The sequence below is a fragment of the Dreissena polymorpha genome, chromosome 13 (genome assembly GCF_020536995.1).
Source record: "Dreissena polymorpha isolate Duluth1 chromosome 13, UMN_Dpol_1.0, whole genome shotgun sequence".
NCBI classification, from domain to species: Eukaryota; Metazoa; Mollusca; class Bivalvia; order Myida; family Dreissenidae; genus Dreissena; species Dreissena polymorpha.
The window spans coordinates 44835800-44856255 of NC_068367.1; the positions used below are offsets into that span (position 1 = coordinate 44835800).

General features: G+C 35.8%; 1 protein-coding gene across 1 annotated transcript in view; it reads right to left on the reverse strand.

The window, feature by feature from the left end:
- Positions 1-14416: 14416 nt before the first annotated feature.
- Positions 14417-20456, reverse strand: part of LOC127855379 (polycystic kidney disease 1 like 1-like) — a 29099-nt gene continuing 23059 nt past the window's right edge. Inside the window, exons 21-24 of the mRNA XM_052390881.1 lie at positions 18544-18708; positions 17366-17517; positions 16761-16927; positions 14417-16481 (exon numbers count right to left, since the gene is read on the reverse strand). Of these exons, the coding sequence (XP_052246841.1) occupies positions 15709-16481; positions 16761-16927; positions 17366-17517; positions 18544-18708 (1257 nt within the window). The 3' untranslated portion in view covers positions 14417-15708. The remainder of the gene's footprint in view (positions 16482-16760; positions 16928-17365; positions 17518-18543; positions 18709-20456) is intronic.

Consider the following 20456-nt stretch of genomic DNA (forward strand, 5'->3'; position numbering starts at 1 on the left):
ATTTTATTCAAAACTTTAAAATACGTTTTAATAGAATGAAATGTTTGACTGTTGAAAAGTGAGCTCAATCTAATCCAATTAAAATAAACAAATAAACTAAGGAATATTTTAGAAATCCACGACCTGACCACTTGGTGGACACCATACTCATGGCATAACTTTATGATACACAGAAATTAAAAACGAGTATAGTTCCCACAGTTACAGTATACTAAATAATCGTGTCGTGTAGGGCTGTACTCTCTAAAAAAATATCATAGTTTTCTCGAAGGCATATTTTAAACTTTAAACTATTGTTCTGGTTTTATCTTTTGGAGTTATTGGTAGATCATGAATAGGTGTTCACTACTAAATCCCTGAAATATGATAAACTTAGAGACTATAGTAAAGCATTGCACTGAAAAAAGTTACATTTCACAAGAAAATGACTGGAAAAAAGTTGCAAAAACAGTGGATTTTGATTTTTTCTTTCTGGGTTTGTACATGACATATCATTTTTATTTCATAAATCGATTACGCTTATAATGGCCTTTAAGACAAGGTATGGTTATGGGGGTCTCTATCTGCAAAATGTTGCATTTATTTTTCGCTTTAAACGCTCAAAATCAACGAAAATTTCATACAGTATTTCGTAAAATAAAGTTAACACCTAAACTATCAATGTTTCTTATAGCAATAGCCACCATTTCAACGCTATATGCTGTATCATACATAGATTTTTGTAGATACAAACTGCTCGTTTTTATTTATTTGTAACACAATTAATTTCATTTTAATTTCCCGCAAATATATCTTTTCATACGACACACGAACACTTAAATGGTACCATGTTAGTGTTCATGTGTCGTATGAATAGATATCGTTGCGGGAAATTAAAATGGAATTAAATATGAAAAACAATAATAAAAACCATTTTTGTATCTACAAAATGGCATTGACCTTTCGGCAATTGTCATGAGGAACACTGATTTTTAATTGTTTAACTTTATTTTATTAAATATTGTACGACATTTTCGTTGATTTTGAGTAGTAATGGGGCTTTAAGTTGTCGCTTTCACAGTCAATTATATAGGGAAACTATTAAGTATATTATGACCTACAACAAAGTGATAATATGTTGCCAAACCTCACGTTATCCACCTCGTGTAATAATTTACTATTTACATCAATGCGGGGAATCACGTGGTAATAATTGAGAAAAATGGCCGCCGATGCCTCGATTCAATCGAGAAATCGAGTTTTCAAACAGGGACATCTTCCTTATTACTTACTTGTTTTTAAGCGGATGACGCCTATCATAGGGTCAGCCGGAAGCGGTTTCGGCGAGTATCAACCGTTTTCCTCTGGTTGGTTTGAGTGTGGAGATAAGTCATGGAATATTTCGCGATTTCCTGAACCGTCAATTGAAATTGACCACGGACTAACAATAATATAACTGTTTTCACACTTATTGGCACTGTTTAAGTACCAGTTGTTCGTGTGCACGCATTTTGGTTGACAAAAATGGATAAATCGATTGCTCATAGGGTTATTTTCAAGGTAAAGTTGAGTTTCGATTGGTTTTGACGATTGATATTGAGTACCCACATGTCCCTCATACACGGACAACTTCTTGAACAGCCTGATATTGAGCAAGCACATGTCAAGGAATACCGTTTTCTCCGCCCAATAAGTCTAAAACAATCTCGGATTGGCATGTTCTTTCATCGATGCCATCATTAAAACTAAACAAGAGGGCCATGGGCCCTAAGGCTCTCACCTGAGACCCGAAGGAACTAAACTATTTTGGGAAGGTCGAGCTCAAAATAATAAAAGTACTTCATGAAACATAAATATTATCATAAGGTTCACAAGAAGAAATCTGCTCGCCCCTAGAAACCTTGCTCTGCATAGCACCGGAGCCATTTTCAAAGTAAATCAATATATTATAGGAACAAATGTTCTCAGCATGTTTCATTACGATTGAACTAAAATGTGACTTATAGAGAGTTCACAATGTTTCACTATAGCAATAAAAAGAAATCTGCCACCCACCTCAGGGCCTTGCTTTTAAACAAACTGGAATTATTTTCAGACTCACCTTGTAATCATATTTCCAATTAAAACAACAAACAACCCTATTTAAAACACGAATCTTTGATAATCACACCAAAACTACCGACCCCATCCATAAACTGTGTGCACAATTGTGTGTTCCATTCTTATCAGTCTGAAGGTCTTTGATGTGAGTTCCCAGTTGGGGCCTATTTCTAGGGACTAAGGGCATTTAAGCTTCAAGTCTGTTACATCACATTACCATATCTTAAAAAAGCATCAATGAATACTACCAGAACAATTCAGGCACAGTTGATAGAGAATTAATTAGTTGCTGATAAGCAGGTGGATGAATGGGATCATTGGAGAAATAAGAGTGCATTCCTGCCAAGCCATGCATTCATGATTGGAGGTCAAACATAATTCAAGTTATATACAGTCGTTTCTCCCCTAAGTAATTTTCTGTGAAATCAATATTACTACTTAACATTTTGAGAATATTTAATAAAGGGTTTTCAGATGGCATAAACATGTTTGTTGCACTTCATCCCCAACCAATCATCATCATAATAATCCTATTCAGAAAGGAACAAAAATAAATATATTTTTTTTGGCAATTTAATTGTATATCTTATCGGCAGAATTAATATTCAGATGATGGCATGGAGATCATGAATATCATAATATGCATAAATTTCATTCAACGTGTACATTGGTAATTTCTTAGTAGAGTGTAAACAATGTTACACTATAAAGCCATTTAAAGCTATGTTTTTCGACAGACCGTAGCCATAAAGGAGCTCGGCCTAGATATCAATGCAAGATATCCATAAAACCAATGTTTTGACCAAGTTTCATGATGATTGGACTATAAATGTGAATTCTAGAGTGACCATAGGCTTTGTTTACTATATAAATATAAGGAAAAAGACCCCCCCCCCACCTGGCGGCCATGTTTTTTTTACCGATCCGAACCATTTTTGAACTGAACCGTCGTATCTTGGAAACAAATGTTCTGACCAAATTTCATGAAGATTGTGTCTTCTAGACTGTTCACATGTTTTAATATATACATATAGAGAAAACTGCCCCACCCCCTGGCGGACATATTTTTCCACTGATCACGACCATTTTCAAACTCGTCCGAGATATCCACGTAACCAATGTTTTCACCAAATTTAATGATGATTAGACAAAATAAGTGACCAGCAGCTGGAGTTTCACTTCTTTATATTGAATTGTACAACAGTTTGATGTGTGCTGCGTGGATGCAGTAGCGTGTATATATCTTCGATGTTGTTATATATCAGCCTTCAGAGGCTGGTAGCGGTATTGTTTTTTTTAATTATTTTTAGAAACCTTGTTTAAGACCTTTCTTATACTTAGATTCTTATACATTCTCTGTACTTATAAAGTAAACGTGTATGTTCATCAATTGAGAGTTCTGCAGGTTATACTGAATTTTTACAGACCATTATCTGACAAGCTGCTTTTTACTCTTTTATGTATATTGACTTGGCAATGTGTATTAATGTAACTATAGGATTGGTGGTTTCGCTAAATAAAAACCTATGGACAGATTGATAACAAAAAACCCTAAAGTTGTTCTCTCCCCATTGAGAATTCCGATTGCACGTAGTATTCATTTGCCGTTAAATTATAGACAGTTGTTTTTTTTCTAAACCTACAGTCAAATTAAGTTTACTTCGAACATCTTTCATTGGAGATACAATGCGGCAGGGTTCTAGTTCGCAGCGTAATCAAGCTCCGTGTAATCGGTATTATACAATAAATAAGTGCAACTCCAGGAAGTGTTTATGTTGCAAGTTTTTAAATATGTCCTCTTTTATTCTTTCATCTGTTAATAACCGCAAATTTTTAGTGTACATTAAATCCGATGTCTCGTGAAATTCTATGCATGTGGTTTATGACATTACTTGAAATGTACCCTGTTGTGGTGCGCAATACGTTGGGCAGACTGGTAGATCACTTAAAACACGTTTTAGGGAACATTTTTTTAAATTAAAAATAACAATAAATTTTACAACTTCATTTACCAGCACTTTAATAAAACGGGTCATACCGTTACAAATATTTCAATTCAACCTGTGGAGCAACTTATTTTTAATAATAGTACTTCAAATCAGTGCCAATTAAAAGCAAGGTGCATGTCGGAATTTGAATGGATTAAACGTTTGCAATCAGCTTACCCACTTGGATTAAATGATGATTTTCTAAATGTTGGAACTATTTCTAAAAATAAATCGATTAATTCATTTTCTCTGTTTAGTAAACGTCTTAGAAATAAACGTTCACATGGCATTAGGAAAAATGGTAACTTAAGGCGTAAATTTAAACGTCTGCTTTCTTTAAATGACTGCTACACATTATTACAAAATGTGGGTAAACATAAATTACTAAGTGCACTTTGCTTTCTTTCTGTTTCCTCGTTGGCGCATATTGATAAGGAATGTAAACTTATTTAACTTTAATCTGACCCTCTATATGAATGTGCTTGTATTATTGAATCTTTCACTGACTACTATCTTAAACCTTTTATTGAAAATGCACTAAACAAAACTAGAAATCGTATCAAAATTGAGTTTTGTAACAAAGGTCTTGATATAATTGACCTTCCAAAAATATTCAATGATAAAAATGTACGTCGGTTGATTTCCCCTTATTTCCACAATACTGAATCACCACTTATTTGCTACAAATATAGTAAACCTGTAAGAAGTATCGTTTTTAATTATAATTCTATTTCCACAGATATTGATGTAATAAGAAATTGTCCTACATCATAAGACTGTTCTAGTTCCAAATATATATATATGGTCCAGTTGGACATGTTTTTACTGGGGACCTTAATTTCATTCAAAATAAAAACCTTAGAAATTTACTACGCAGAGGCCCTAAGTATAGATTGCCTATTCCTGTTGATTTTGATGACTGCATTAAGAAAATCGTAACGTCCTTACAGGATTGTTGCACTAAATGGTGCAGGAAGGAAAATGCTGAAATTACTGCACACAATGATTGGAAAACAAAAATATTTAGTATGGCCATAAATAAAATATATTTTTATGATACAAATCGTTTGGCCTTACCACATTCACCTAAATTTAATAAACAAAATCTCTGTAAATTGCTTGAAGACTTAAAATCTAAATTAGTCATAGTTCCTGCTGATAAGGCTGCTAATAATATTATATTAATATGACGAGTGTTTTATGTTCAAACTATTTCACAAGAACTTTCACAAACTACATCATATTGTGATTACAATAAGCAACCTAATGAAATTATTGCCGACCATATAGCCGAATGCAAAAAAAATTGAATGCAATAGTCAATATTACTGACAAGAAATTGCCATCACTTTACTGGATACCTAAATTACATAAAACGCCATATAAAAGTCGTTTTATCGCTAATTCAGTGTCTTGAACCACCAAGCAATTATCAGTGTATCTTACATCTGCATTGAGTGCTATTAGATATCATATAGCTAAATATTGTGATAAAGTTTATAAAGATAGTAATATTAACCTATTTTGGTCAATAAAAAACTCCTTAGAAGTTATTGATAAAATTGAAAAGAAAAATATAAGGTGTCACAAGTAAGCACTTATGATTTTTCTACACTATATACAACGCTTCATCACGCTTTAATAAAATCCAAACTTGTTTCTTTGATTGAAAAAAACATTTGCTAGAGAGAAATGTTCATATCTAGCTTTAAACACTAAAACAGCTTTTTTACTAATCAGATATTAGATAATTACATCATTTGGACTGGTCTTGACTTTTGAGCAGCACTTACTTTTCTTCTGGATAACTTGTTTGTTGAATTTAATGGTAAAATATTTAAACAAATTATTGGCGTTCCTATGGGTACTAATTGTGCGCCACTTATAGCCGATCTTTTTTATATTGTTATGAAAGCGAATTTATGTTAGAATTATCTAAAACTAAACAAGTAGATTTTATTCAATGTTTTAACCTTACTAGTAGGTAAATTGATGACATACTTAATTTAGATAATCTATTATTTGAACAATATATTCACAAAATCTACCCAAACGAACTAGTCTTAAATAGATCGTCTCAATCCAATACAGACGCTGCGTATTAAGACTTACATCTAACTATTAATAATAATATGATTAAAACTAGTTTAAACGACAAACGGGACTACTTTAACTTTGAAATTGTGAATTTTCCGTTCCTAGATGGCAACATCCCTAAAGGTCCTTCCTATGGTATTTACATTTCGCAGTTGGTACGTTATGCCAGAGCATGTTCATGTATTAAAGATTTTAATGATCGTTATCTTATATTAACAAAGAAATTGCTAAAACAAGGCTTTTTGTATCATAACCTAAGAAGTAAATTTGCTAGATTTCACTCAAAGTATGGTGATTTAATTTCAGTATATAATGTTTCTTTAAAATGGCATTTAAATAATGGAATTTCCCATCCATCATTTTATGGAGATGTTTTGAAGCTTGTCCGCAAATTAAAATATGTTAAAGAAAATGTTCATATTAAACTTTTCAATTTAATTAACTAGTTTTTATCAAAAGGATATGATGCTGATGTACTTAAAAACACGTGCTTGATGGTTTTTGATTCACTTTATCTTTCTTCTCTTAAAATTTGGAATCATTAATGATATTATGGGAATTTTTCACATTTGAGCATAATTGTGTCTTTGTGTCGTTTGCACAAATCTGCATGAAAACTACATTTAGACTCACATCTTACATCAAATCATTTCTGGCGCCAGTTGTCAAAACACCTATATACTGTTTGATTTCAATAATGTCGCTTTAATGGAATTACCAATTTTATACACTTGATTCTTAATATTTAATCACCTAAACTTGTTTTATTAGTAGTTCAATTGTGCAGAACCGCCCCATTAATATTTTTATTTTTACTTTACAGTACTGCCCCTGGATTTTGTTCACGTCATTGTGTCTTCGCTTGTCAATTACGTCATAACTCTTTCTCTGTTTCTCCTGGGTACATTGATTTTTGTGACGTCATACGACCATCTTTCCCAGTTGTAATCTACATGCATAGGTCATTGGGTTTATAATTTTATTTGTATTTTCTCCATGACAGGCGTTTCTTGTTTGATTTATTTTTTAGCAGTACATAAACAACCAAGCAATGTAATATGGAACTTTTACACCCATTATTGCTGCTTCTTCCTGTATTTGTACGATGATGATCTGATATAAAAACTTCATGATGCTATATTTTTAAATCTTTTTCTATAAAGAAGGAATGTAGTTGACACTTGTTCATAGTTTCATTCCATCGTTCCTCAAAAAGTTGTAACTCTGTTGCTCTGGTATCTTCAATACCACTGAGTAATTAAATGGTTATTAAATTGAATGCGTTTTAATTCCCTTTTATTATTGTTTAATTTGAGTTACAATGCTATGAGGTTAAATTTTATTTACACTTAAATGTATTATGAATATTGCTGGGCCAAGTGTGAGGTTGAGCGCTCCAAAACCGGTTTAAACCCCCAATGCTTTGCATTGACCGTTCCAAGGCGGTGACCCCAGCTTTATTCTTATTTGTGTTTATGCTGTTTTGTATTGTGCTGTATTGCGCTGTTTTGTATTGTTTGGGCAATCGGTCACTTGCCTTAAATAAAGGACCTACTAATTGTTTATAATAATAATTCAATACTACTCCAGCAGCTGGAGTTTCACTTCTGTATATTGTAGTGCTCACAAGCTTTTTTACTGTATAAATATAAGGAATAAGACCCCCCCCCCCAGGCGGCCATGTTTTTTACCCATCCGGAACAAATGTTCTGACCAAATTTCATGAAGATTGGGCACAAAATGTGTCTTCTAGACCGTTCACATGTTTTCACTACATACATATAGAGAAAACTGCCCCATCCCCTAGCGGTCATTTTTCGAATGATCACGACCATTATCGAACTCGTCCGTTATCCCAAAAACCAATGTTTTGACAAAATTTCATGATGATTGGGCAAAAAATGTTACTTCTAGAGTGTTCACAAGCTTTTTTACTATGGAAATATAAGGAAAATGACCCATCCCCTGGCTGCCATGTTTTTTTACGGATCCAAACCATTTTCGAACTCAACCATCGTATCCAGGAAACAAATGTTCTGACCAAATTCCATGAAGATTAGACCACAATTGTGACTTCTAGAGAGTTCACATGTTTTCACTATATACATATACAGAAAACTGCCCCACCCCCCTGGCGGCCATGTTTTTCCACCAATCATGACCATTTTCGAACTCGTCCGAAATATCAATGAAACCAATGTTTTGACCAAGTTTCATGATGATTGAACAACAATAATGACTTCTAGAGTGTTCACAACGTTTCTCTATAGCCATATAAGGAATACTGCCCCGCTTCCTGGCGGCCATGTTTTTCAACGGACCGGAACCATTTTTTAACTCAACCAACATATCATTAAGACGAACATTTTAACAAAGTTACATGAAGATTGGGCATCAAATGTGACTTCTACAATGTTCACAACGTTTTTCTTTTTTTGACTTAGTGTTTGACCTAGCATAACCCAGTTTCGAACTCGACCAAGATATCATTGGGTCAAATCTTCTGACCAAGTTTCATGCAAATAAGAAAATAAATGTGGCCACTAGAGTGTTCACAAGGCAAAATGTTGAGGACGAACGACGCACGACGGACAAAAGGTTATCCAAAAGCTCACCATGAACACGTTGTGCTCAGGTGATCTAAAATACAACTACTGATTATAAGTATTCAGCTAAAAAACTTACCATAAACTTGTCAAAATTAATTGTTTGTTCATAAGAATATTTCGGCTGTGTGTATGAAACGGCAATCATGTTTTGCGATTATTTGTTTGTCAACGTTCAATGTCATAATTCAAAGTCAAAGATTATATCGCCACCTCGGTGCAAAAAGGTACCATGTGAAGTTGAAATTAGAAGGCACGTGACAATGTCATATATATCAAAACATACTTTTGTACAATTTTACCTATGCGTATGAAACTGATAATGATACAAGAGATTGTATAATTATGAATCCGCCAGATTGCCTTAAGCAGTCATGAATTATGGTCATTGCCTTAAAAAGCCGAATTTACAATTTCCGCCCGCTAACTCGAATAGTTTGCAGCGAATAATCATTAAAACCTGGCGGTTATATATGGGCTTATTAAAAAAAACTTTCCGCTAAATGACTTAGGTTTGGGTGAAGGTTTTAGATCGCACATTTAGCTAGCGTTGATCTATGGCTTGTATTGCAATAGCTGGTCGAGTTTTAATGTGTGTCAGTTACATGAAAAAACTAGGTCACTATAGGTCAAATCTTTCACGCAAAAAATTATCATTATTAAGTCAATATTTATTATTCAATCTTAATCAACCTTGGCTTGATTCTTCAGGACTTAACTAAATCTAGACCGACTCATTAACTGGGTCACGTGCACCCAAAAACATGGTCACAAGGTCAAATCGTACCAACACATTGTTCCCACGTTATGGGCCATATATATGACTAAAACTTAATAAAACTTATTCAGAACCTTTATCTTGACATTCTCTAGGCCTACTTCGAATCTGGTTCTTATGCCTTCAAGCATTTGATCATTAATGATACAATTTGTATGAAACCTGATAATAATGTTATTTAGACAATATCTAGGATAAGTTCGTATCTGCGTCAAGTGCCTCTGTAAAGTAGGTCACAAGGTCAAATCTGCGAAAAATGTTGTTACCACACTAGACGCCACATGTTTGACTCAATCTTAATGAAACTTTTAAGTAGACAATATCTAAGCTGAGTTTGAATCTGGGTCAGGTGTATACAAAACATAGGTTATCGGGTCAAATATTATAAAAAGCATTGTTACAACTGTACCATTCTTTACTTAAATGTTAATGAAACTTAATAAGAATGTTTGTCTTTCCTGGGTTCGAATCTGGATCACATGCATCCAAAAACTAGGTCCCCAGATCAAATCTTACACACACTCTGGAGGCACATATATTACTCATTCTCGATGAAACAGAATTTTCATTTGGGTCAAGTAGTCTCAAAAACTAGATTTTCAGGTCTTGTCTTCAAAAATAAATGTCTGTGAACTCAGGTGAGTTCTTACGAGCCGCCTGTCTGATTGCGTCAAAGTTCAAGGTCACACACAGGGCAAAAGTCCAGTTTCGCCATAAAAAGCTTGTTGTTGACATAAGCAGAGTTTTGAGACAAAAGTGGAATGTGGGGTATGAAGTGCCCTATGAAAACATGAATCGTGTTCTGAGAAAACTAGGCATAATGCATGTGCGTAAAGTGTCATCACTGATTAGCCTGTGCAGTCTGCACAGGCTAATCAGGGACAACACTTTCCGCCTAAATTGGATTTTTGCTAAGAAGAGACTTCATTTAAACAAAAAATGTAATACAAGCGGAAAGTGTGGTCCCTGATTAGCCTGTGCGAAATGCACAGGCTCAGGCTAATCTGGGGCACTTAAAGCACATGCATTATGCCCAGTTTTCTCAGAACGCGACTCACATGTTGCGTTAATTTAGGTCTATCCTACAGCAATTCTATTAGTTTATAACTCCTATCTGGTCAAGTCTTCAGCAATTGGTGTTCTTGAACTCAGTTGAGCGCGTAAGGGCCCTTATTACTCTCTTGTTGTTAAAAAAAACGTACATAACTTTATTTGCTGGTTTTAGGAATTGAATGAAGCATTATTGTTTTAATGTCGGCCTTTCTTATATTGAAGAAAGAAACATGCATCAATAAAATCTCTCATTGTGTTTCCACAAATTTTACTTCATATGTAGTTCAAATTCATTAGAATAAAACCACAAGCTTATATTTATGTTCGATGTAATTCAACGCAATGCTTTATTACTGTACTTGTTGAAAATGATGTACTTCTTATTTTAACAATCAAACTGAGATACATGCACATTTTTTGCGCGACTATTCACAAAATAGTAGGGTTGTGCTTTTGTCATCAGCGCTGTGATATTGTTATTAGCACTGTGTTATTGTATATTGGCACCATATTTCTATTCATGCTGAGATGTCATTAGCGCTTTGATATCATCATGTGAGCTTTTATGTTGACATATTAAAAACTTTATTATTGTCATAAGTGCTGTGTTATTGTCATTGGTAATATAATATTTTTATTCCGCTGTGATGTTGTCATAAGAGTTTGTTATTGTCATTAGTGCTTTGATATTGTCATTAGCAATGTGATATTGTCATTTGGGCCATTATATTGTAATTAGCGCTGTTATATTGTTTTAAGCGCTGTCACATTTTCATTACCGCTGTATTATTGTCATAAGCTCTTTGAAAGTGTCATGAGCGCTTTGATAGTGGCATAAATGCTCTGTTATTCTCATCAGTTCATTGATATTGTCATTAGCACTGTGATATTGTCATTACAGCCATGATATTGTCATAACCAGTGTGTAAGCAGTGTGTTACTTTCCACAGTGCTTTAATATTGTCTTAAGTTCTGTGTTATTGTCATCAGCGCTGTGGTGTTTTCATTAGCTCCTTTATATTGCCATTAGTGGTGTGGTATTGTTATAAGTGCTGTGAGATGGTCTTTGGTGCTTTGATATTGTCATAAGCGCTGTGATATTTTCATAAGCAATGTGTTATTGTCATCAGCTCATTGATATTGTCATCAGTGCTGTGGTATTGTCATATGCGGTGTGAAATTGTTATAAGCGCTGCGTTATTGTCATTGAAGAATGATATAGTCATGAGCGCTGTGATATTTTCAATAGCTCTTTGATATGGTCATGGGCGCTGTGATATCGTTATTAGCGCTGAGTTATTGTCATCAGGGCTTTGATATCGTAAAAAGCGCTGTGCTGTTGTCACAAGCGCTACGTAATTATCATGAGCACTGTGTTCTTGTCATTAGCGCTTTGATATTGTCATATGGGCTATGATTTGTCATCAGCGTCTTATTAAATCTTCAAATAAACAAAAGGGTAGAACAACCAGTCAAATAGGGGAATAAATCTGTAAAGCATTGGAGAGAACTCTGTAAAGTATGGAAGATACCTATAAACTAGGGAAGAGTTTTCTGTCAAATAGAGGAGAGAACTCTTTACAATAGGGGAGAGAAATCTGTAAAATAGGGGAGATACATCTTTAAAATTGGGAGATAACTCTGTAACAGTGGGAAGAGAACTTTGTAAAATTAGTTAAATAATTCTGTAAAATAAATGAGAGAACTCTTATAAATTGTGTAGATAAATCTGTCAAATACAGGAGCTACATCTGCAATATCAAAGTACTGACAGTACTGGTGTGACGATGCTTTTGAAGAGGATGGATATAAAAGCATCAGTTTAAGTTTATCTACATCACCACAATTGTGAAAAAAAATGGGTACCAACATTTTGGGTACAAAAATTATGCCCCCCAAAAAATTCGGGTACGAAAAAAAAATTGGTTACAAAAAAAAAATTTGGTTAGGAAAAAAAAAATTGTGTACGACAAAAAATGTGGGTACGAAAAAAATTGGGTACGAAAAAAATTGGGAATGAACAATGTTGGGTACAAAAAAAAAATTGGGGGTATGGGGAAGTAGTACCCGTGGGGAACTTGATCCATTCAGCGAAACTGGGAGGCGGGTTACATTCTCGATCAAATATAACAAGAAATATCTTTAAAAAGATATTCAACGTGTATTTTCCATACCACGTTAGAAAACGTTATGTAACAGTAAAACGTTTGTGGGTTATAACATTACGTTTCAGCAGATATATTCAAAACTTGACATGCTCTTTAATTACACCATGCTCTTTAATTTCACATGTATATCAGTTTCCTTTCCTAAGTTAATGATGTTGTGCACACGTACGGACGTGATTTCACATACCAATGTGCATGAACATATAATTTTTCTCTTTTGATTATTGTTTTTATCTCTAATTCAATAAGCTTAGGCATGTTTGTTCGTTAAGTAAGGCATTAATTTCATGATGATTCCCGAAAGTAGGTATAAGCACATAGTCGTAAGAGCACTTGAATATGTGAGTTCGCCCATGAACACATGGTAAGGTTAACTAAATCTCCGCGATATGACCTAATATGTGTTTAAAACAGCAAACAATATCCAACAAACGAATGAATAATCAAACATAGTACATGTATGTGCACTGATGTGGCTCTGTAATTTCTGTTTGAAAAGTTTATTAAATATGCAAAATGAGAAAGCACACATAAGAGCGAGTTTCACTGATATCGTACGGCTATTATGCTGTTAATATACCATAGTCGCTACAATGTTTACAAATGGCAGGTTCGAAATAATTCGTTTTCTTTACACTCATGATCGCGTTGAAAGTTAATTATACACGTTTTTATTCGCAATTTATTTACTGAATCACGACAAATGTCAAATACAATACAGACAAGGGACAAAATTGTCACAAAACCAGGTTTTCATTGTGAAAAAAAATCTGATAAAGGCAGAAAACTCAAACTGAACTTTTGAAATGAACAAACAAAATTAACCCCCTTTGTAAGTTTGTTTTTAAAAAAAAATCTATTTTTAGTCGTGGCGACCTTGACATTGGAGATATTGACATGATTCTTTCGTGCGACACACCGTCCCATGATGGTGAACAAATGTGCCAAATGATTTTAAAATCTCACAATGAATGACATAGTTATGGCCAGGACAAGCTCATTTATGGCCATTTTTGACCTTTGAACTCAAAGTGTGACCTTGACCTTGGAGATATCTACGTAATTATTTCGCGCGACACACCGTCCAATGATGGTGAACAAATGTGCCAAATGATTTTAAAATCTGACAATGAACGACATAGTTATGGCCCGGACAAGCTTGTTCCGCCCGCCCGCCAGCCAGCCAGCCAGCCCGCCCGCATTCGCCAATCTAATAACCAGTTTTTTCCTTCGGAAAACCTGGTTAAAAATGCATAGTTGTTTCATTGATATATAAACATATAATGGATTGAATATAACTGATATAAAATTAATGTTTACAAACTATTATTAAATCTTTTTCCCAGAATATGCTGTCCTATTTATAGCTGAGCTTCCTATACCTTTATCAATGATATTCAGCGAGGTATGAAGATTAGAAAAATCGAGCTATCCCAATCGGACTGGCTCGGTCTTTTACATAGGTCGCCAAAGTATGTCCTATAGTGTACATATAGGTCCTGTAACAAAAGAAACATGTTATACTTCTATTGGGGAAATGGTTCAGCTTTCTACATTCATCATCAGATTATGTCTTTCATAATATAGATAAGAGGATACACTGGAAACCCCCTAACCTGATCTTCTCTAAATTGAATAAAACTTCCAGTCCTTTTGCATTTAACTATTTATTCACATGAGTCGGAATGCCCTGCGTTCCGGTAACTTGAGGTTTGCAAAATCATAATGGCTAATTACTGACGATAATTTTAACTGTTATGGTCTTTGCTTTTCATCTCTTAATCATAGTGTCAAACATGTGTCATAAGTTTGCACAGGCTAATCGAGAACGACACTCACCACATTAACTACATTTTCGTTTCAAAGAGACTTCCTTAAAACTTCCACAAAAGCGAAAAGTATCATCCCTGAATCTCAGAGAACACTGTACACACATGCCTTAACCCTTTTAGCACTGGAACTGAACTTTAAAGGCCTTTGCAAACAGTTTGGATCAAGATCAGACACCAGAAAACTTGGCGTGTGATCAGGATCAAAACTGTTTGCTATTCTGATTATGGTCTCTGAAAAAAAGTGAAGAAAATGATGATTTTAGAAATTCAGCAGACACCAATTTAGCAGACGACACATATCCCAGCTTGCAATGCATTAAGTCCAGTTTTGCCACAACGAGGCTCAAATAATACCTTTTCTATGGGATAACTCCATATCTGAATTAAATTGCCTCCTAAAGTTACTATTTTTAAAACTAACAATTGTGTAATGTAAACATGTATTACAAAATGTATACATGTGATTATACAAAGCATTTAAGTTATAACCAACACAAGTGTGAATTTACAAACAGTAATTATGCTTTAATATTAAACAAGCAAATTCATTGAATTGATATCCCCCGCCAATATGCTTCTGGACACAAAAGTGTTATATTTGACACTAAAAAAGCATTTTTTTAAGATACAAAGGGCCATAACTCCGTTATTAACAGATGGTGTACAATGCCATTTGGCGTGCATCATCCTCTTATCCATATATATATACTCATACCAAGTTTCAATGAAATCTGCCAAAGCACTTCCAAGATATGGCTCCAGACACAAAAGTGCCGGACGGACGGAAGGACGGACGGACAACGCCAAAACAGGTGAGGGATAATAATCTCAACAACTAACAATGGATCTTTTATATAGATATTGCACTTTAAAGTAAGCAAAAGATCAATGTACATTTAAATTCAAACATATCAACATAATCTTAAATCTTACAATTGATCTTAAATATCCAACAATGAAAATAAAGTTCAAATGTAAGATGTATTGACATTAGTAAACGGTTCACTCTTTCTTTAAAATTTGTATTGAACTACTCGATTCAAAACACAGTTTTTCAAGATCTACAGTTTAATGTTAGCACAAAGAATCTATACTAGAGCAAGGGATTTACATATACACCTGGTGAACATCAGCTGTTACAACGTGTTCCTTGTTAAATGGCATTTGTGCTGGTTTTAAATCAGCTCCATTCCCTCCTTCAACTGTTTCAAGCACCACAACACCAAGTCCCTTTCCTTGCTGCTGACCTTCCAAGTCCAGCAAGTCCTGGTGATCCTCAAAGTCTAATTCATCAAGCACCAACTCTGGTTCCAAATTGTCTGGTCCTTTGCCTTTACCACGAGACTTTGTTTTCCGGAGATTTCGTTTTCCCAGAAGTTTTTTACCCACTTGCATCCCATCTTGTTCTGAACCAGAGCTTGTGTCCGGTGGGATCGTTAGATGGCCATCTGATTTTGGCATCTTTTCTGTTCCCGAGCATGTGCGTAACTTTAATATTGGACTTCCTCTGGGGCCTTCAGATAAAGATGATTCTCTTGAATGGAGAAACGTTGGTTTTGTTGGCTTCTTGAACACTTCAGGCTCGTTGCCATTGGAGGCATCAGATACCTTTTCCGAACTGGAAGTGGAATTCTGTCTTTTGTGTGGCAAGGGCTTTGGAGCGGGGATAGGTTTCAGAGATTTAGAGAATACTTTCTTGTCTTTTGGCGAGTCTGGATTAGAGCTGGAGTTCTCGTGGAGAAATTCTGGGACCTCCTGTCCGGATTTTGCAAGCAGGTCTTGAATCGTTTTCACAGTGAAATTGTTTCGAGTCCTCCTTGGTTTCACAGTCTTGTTTGCACTTGCTGATAGCTTCACCATCTCTTCAGAGGAAGTCGAGTCTGAAATATTGAAACATGAAATTCTTCCAGTTAGCAATAAATCCACTTTTTAGGTTTATGTTAATTTTGAAGACATTTTTAAATATGCCTTAGTTTAAGGCAACATTACTGTGTAAAGAATATCCCGCCGTACACAAAACTATGTCTATTAAGTTTGATATTAATTCACATGTGCAGCGTGACTGCTCAACCTACCAACTGACGGACAGGGTGATGAAAGCAATTTATTTACTGGGAGTTTCAAGGCCAGTTCACAGGTAGCATGATAAATGCACTCACTCTGCCCTGGACTGTGTGGTGCCTTCATCTTGCCTGGGGAGCCTTGTTCGGTGTCAGCTGGGGGCTGGGGGTTACCTCCCTTGTCAGTGGTGCGAGAATGGTCTCCCTTGCCTGAGTCCTGCCTCTGCATCTGCAGCTGACGGAATATCTCCATCTCCAGGTGGCTTCTGTGATGTTGCAATTAAAAGTTTTAAACCATTGAGGCAACCTGGACTTGAGTAATTCATATATATAGATATGTAGAGACAAAAGAGTGATTTTCAAACATGCGGTCAATATAAAAAGTGTTTTCGGATATTGGTTTGCAATGGTGTGCTTTTGGATACAGCAATCAGGCATCTATGATACATGTTAAGCAACCCATTTAAAACAACTGGAAAATAAAGCATAAAAAATTCATGAAAATAAATGTTAACAGTCTAAACGCCTGTACAGCACTCTTCAGTATAAACCCTTTTTTGGAACTATGGATGTTCCATACTGATAATAAACTAGTAGAGAATATGGTAAGAGGTTTACAACCAGGTCTTTTTAGGTTAAAACCTCACTTTCAAGTAAAACATGCAACTGGAACATTGTAAATCCACAACTTCTCCTGGGTATACCTGAGCTGTTTCTCTTTCTGCTGTGAGAGGTCGTCTGAGAAGAGGCAGTCCAGCTTGAGGAGCTGAGCCAGGAAGGGCTCCTGTGAGCACAGGTTGTCCTCGATCTTCTGTACACGCTGCTCCAGACGGTCATCTGTGAACACCTGGCCACCCTGCATGTGGAAAAATAACATCATATAGCAATATACATAAAGTATGAAAATATAGGATCTTGCATGAGCGGTTGTTTTGTATTGAATTTATTAAACAAGTCATCTAAATAAAGATAAAAACGAGGCTTGCTGAGTTTTTATCTTTATTTAGATGACAAGTTTAATAAATTCAATACAAAATGACCACCAATCTAAGATTCTAGTTATAACATGACCAACAAATTTTCTTTTAATTTTATGCTCTTTTCACCGTTTATTCACATTGTAAAAGAGTTTAACTGAAGAAATTCACTGGAATAATGAAGTCATTTTGTCAAAAAAAATGACATCATTTCACAGTTATATAACTAGTGTAATAAAACCCGTGTAATAAACAAAATTTAGCATTACGTAATTTCACTCCTGGAGCGTAGGTCATGTTATAAGAATAATTACACACCTGGCACCCCAGAAGAAAATAACATTACATTACATTGAAATATACACACAATTTTGAAAGTATAATCATAAACCTGACCCCATTTCGAGCAAAAATATAATTATATAGAAATATGAACGGCAGTAGGAAAGTAAAAGTATACACCTGGCCTGTCTGATATGATTATCCTACGGAAAAAGTATGAAAGTAAATAAACACATTGCCCACTGGAAACAGCATTACATATGAATCCTTTGAAGCACATACTTGCCAGTTCAGAGTTAATTTGCTAACCCAATCAGCTTATTTTGCTTTCCCCCACTTACATACCTCGGATCCCCCGCTAGATTATCCTATCCATTATATACCTCGGAACCCCACTAGATATTCTATCACTTAGCTAAATACCTCAGACCCCCCGCTAGATATCCCATCATCCCCAGCCCCGTAGTAAATACCTCAGACCCCCCGCTAGATATCCCATCATCCCCAGCCCCGTAGTAAATACCTCAGACCCCCCGCTAGATATCCCATCATCCCCAGCCCCGTAGTAAATACCTCAGACCCCCCGCTAGATATCCCATCATCCCCAGCCCCGTAGTAAATACCTCAGACCCCCCGCTAGATATCCCATCATCCCCAGCCCCGTAGGTGCAGTCTGAGTCGGTGAGGTAGCAGGGGGGCTTCTCCGGTAGGCCATGTGATCCCGTGAGTGCGTTCATCCGGAACAACAGCTCGTCTACCTGGTACTCTATCTCAGCCATTGTAAACTCCTGTAGAGGGATCGGGAATGGATAATGATATGTAATGCATAGCTGTGAACTCCTGTAGAGGGATCGGGAATGGATAATGATATGTAATGCATAGCAGTGAACTCCTGTAGAGGGATCGGGAATGGATAATGATACGTAATGCATAGCTGTGAACTCCTGTAGAGGGATCGGGAATGGATAATGATATTAATGCATAGCAGTGAAATCCTGTAGAGGGATCAGGAATGGATTATGATATGTCATGCATAGCAGTGAACTCCTGTAGAGGGATCGGGAATGGATAATAATATGAAATGCATAGCACTGAACTCCTTTAGAGGGATCGAGAATGGATTATGATATTAATCCATAGCTGTGAACTCCTGTAGAGGGATCGGGAATGGATTATGATATGTAATGCATAGCTGTGAACTCCTTTAGAGGGATCAGGAATGGATTATGATATGTAATGCATAGCTGTGAACTCCTGTAGAGGGATCAGGAATGGATTATAATATCATTATGCCATGCATAGCAGTGAACTCCTGTAGAGGGATCGGAAATGGATAATGATATTAATGCATAGCACTGAAATCCTGTAGAGAGATCAGGAATGGATTATGATATGTCATGCATAGCAGTGAACTCCTGTAGAGGGATCGGGAATGGCAAATGATATTAATGCATAGCAGTGAACTCCTGTAGAGGGACCAGGAATAGATTATGATATTAATGCATAGCTGTGAACTCCTGTAGAGGGATCGGGAATGGATTATGATATTAATCAATAGCTGTGAACTCCTGTAGAGGGATCGGGAATGGATTATGATATGTAATGCATAGCTGTGAACTCCTGTAGAGGGATCGGGAATGGATAATGATATGTAATGCATAGCAGTGAACTCCTGTAGAGGGATTGGGAATGGATTATGATATTAATCCATAGCTGTGAACTCCTGTAGAGGGATTGGAAATGGATTATGATACGAAATGCATAGCTGTGAACTCCTGTATAGGGATCGGGAATGGATTATAATATGTCATGCATAGCAGTGAACTCCTGTAGAGGGATCGGGAATAGATAATGATATTAATGCATAGCAGTGAAATCCTGTAGAGGGATCAGGAATGGATTATGATATGTCATGCATAGCAGTGAACTCCTGTAGAGGGATCGGGAATGGATAATGATATGAAATGCATAGCACTGAACTCCTTTAGAGGGATCGAGAATGGATTATGATATTAATCCATAGCTGTGAACTCCTGTAGAGGGATCGGGAATGGATTATGATATGTAATGCATAGCTGTGAACTCCTTTAGAGGGATCAGGAATGGATTATGATATGTAATGCATAGCTGTGAACTCCTGTAGAGGGATCAGGAATGGATTATAATATCATTATGCCATGCATAGCAGTGAACTCCTGTAGAGGGATCGGAAATGGATAATGATATTAATGCATAGCACTGAAATCCTGTAGAGAGATCAGGAATGGATTATGATATGTCATGCATAGCAGTGAACTCCTGTAGAGGGATCGGGAATGGCAAATGATATTAATGCATAGCAGTGAACTCCTGTAGAGGGACCAGGAATAGATTATGATATTAATTCATAGCTGTGAACTCCTGTAGAGGAATCCGGAATGGATTATGATATATATGCATAGCAGTGTTCTCCTGTAGAGGGATTGGGAATGGATTATGATATTAATGCATAGCAGTAAACTCATGTAGAGGGATCAGGAATGGATAATGATATGTA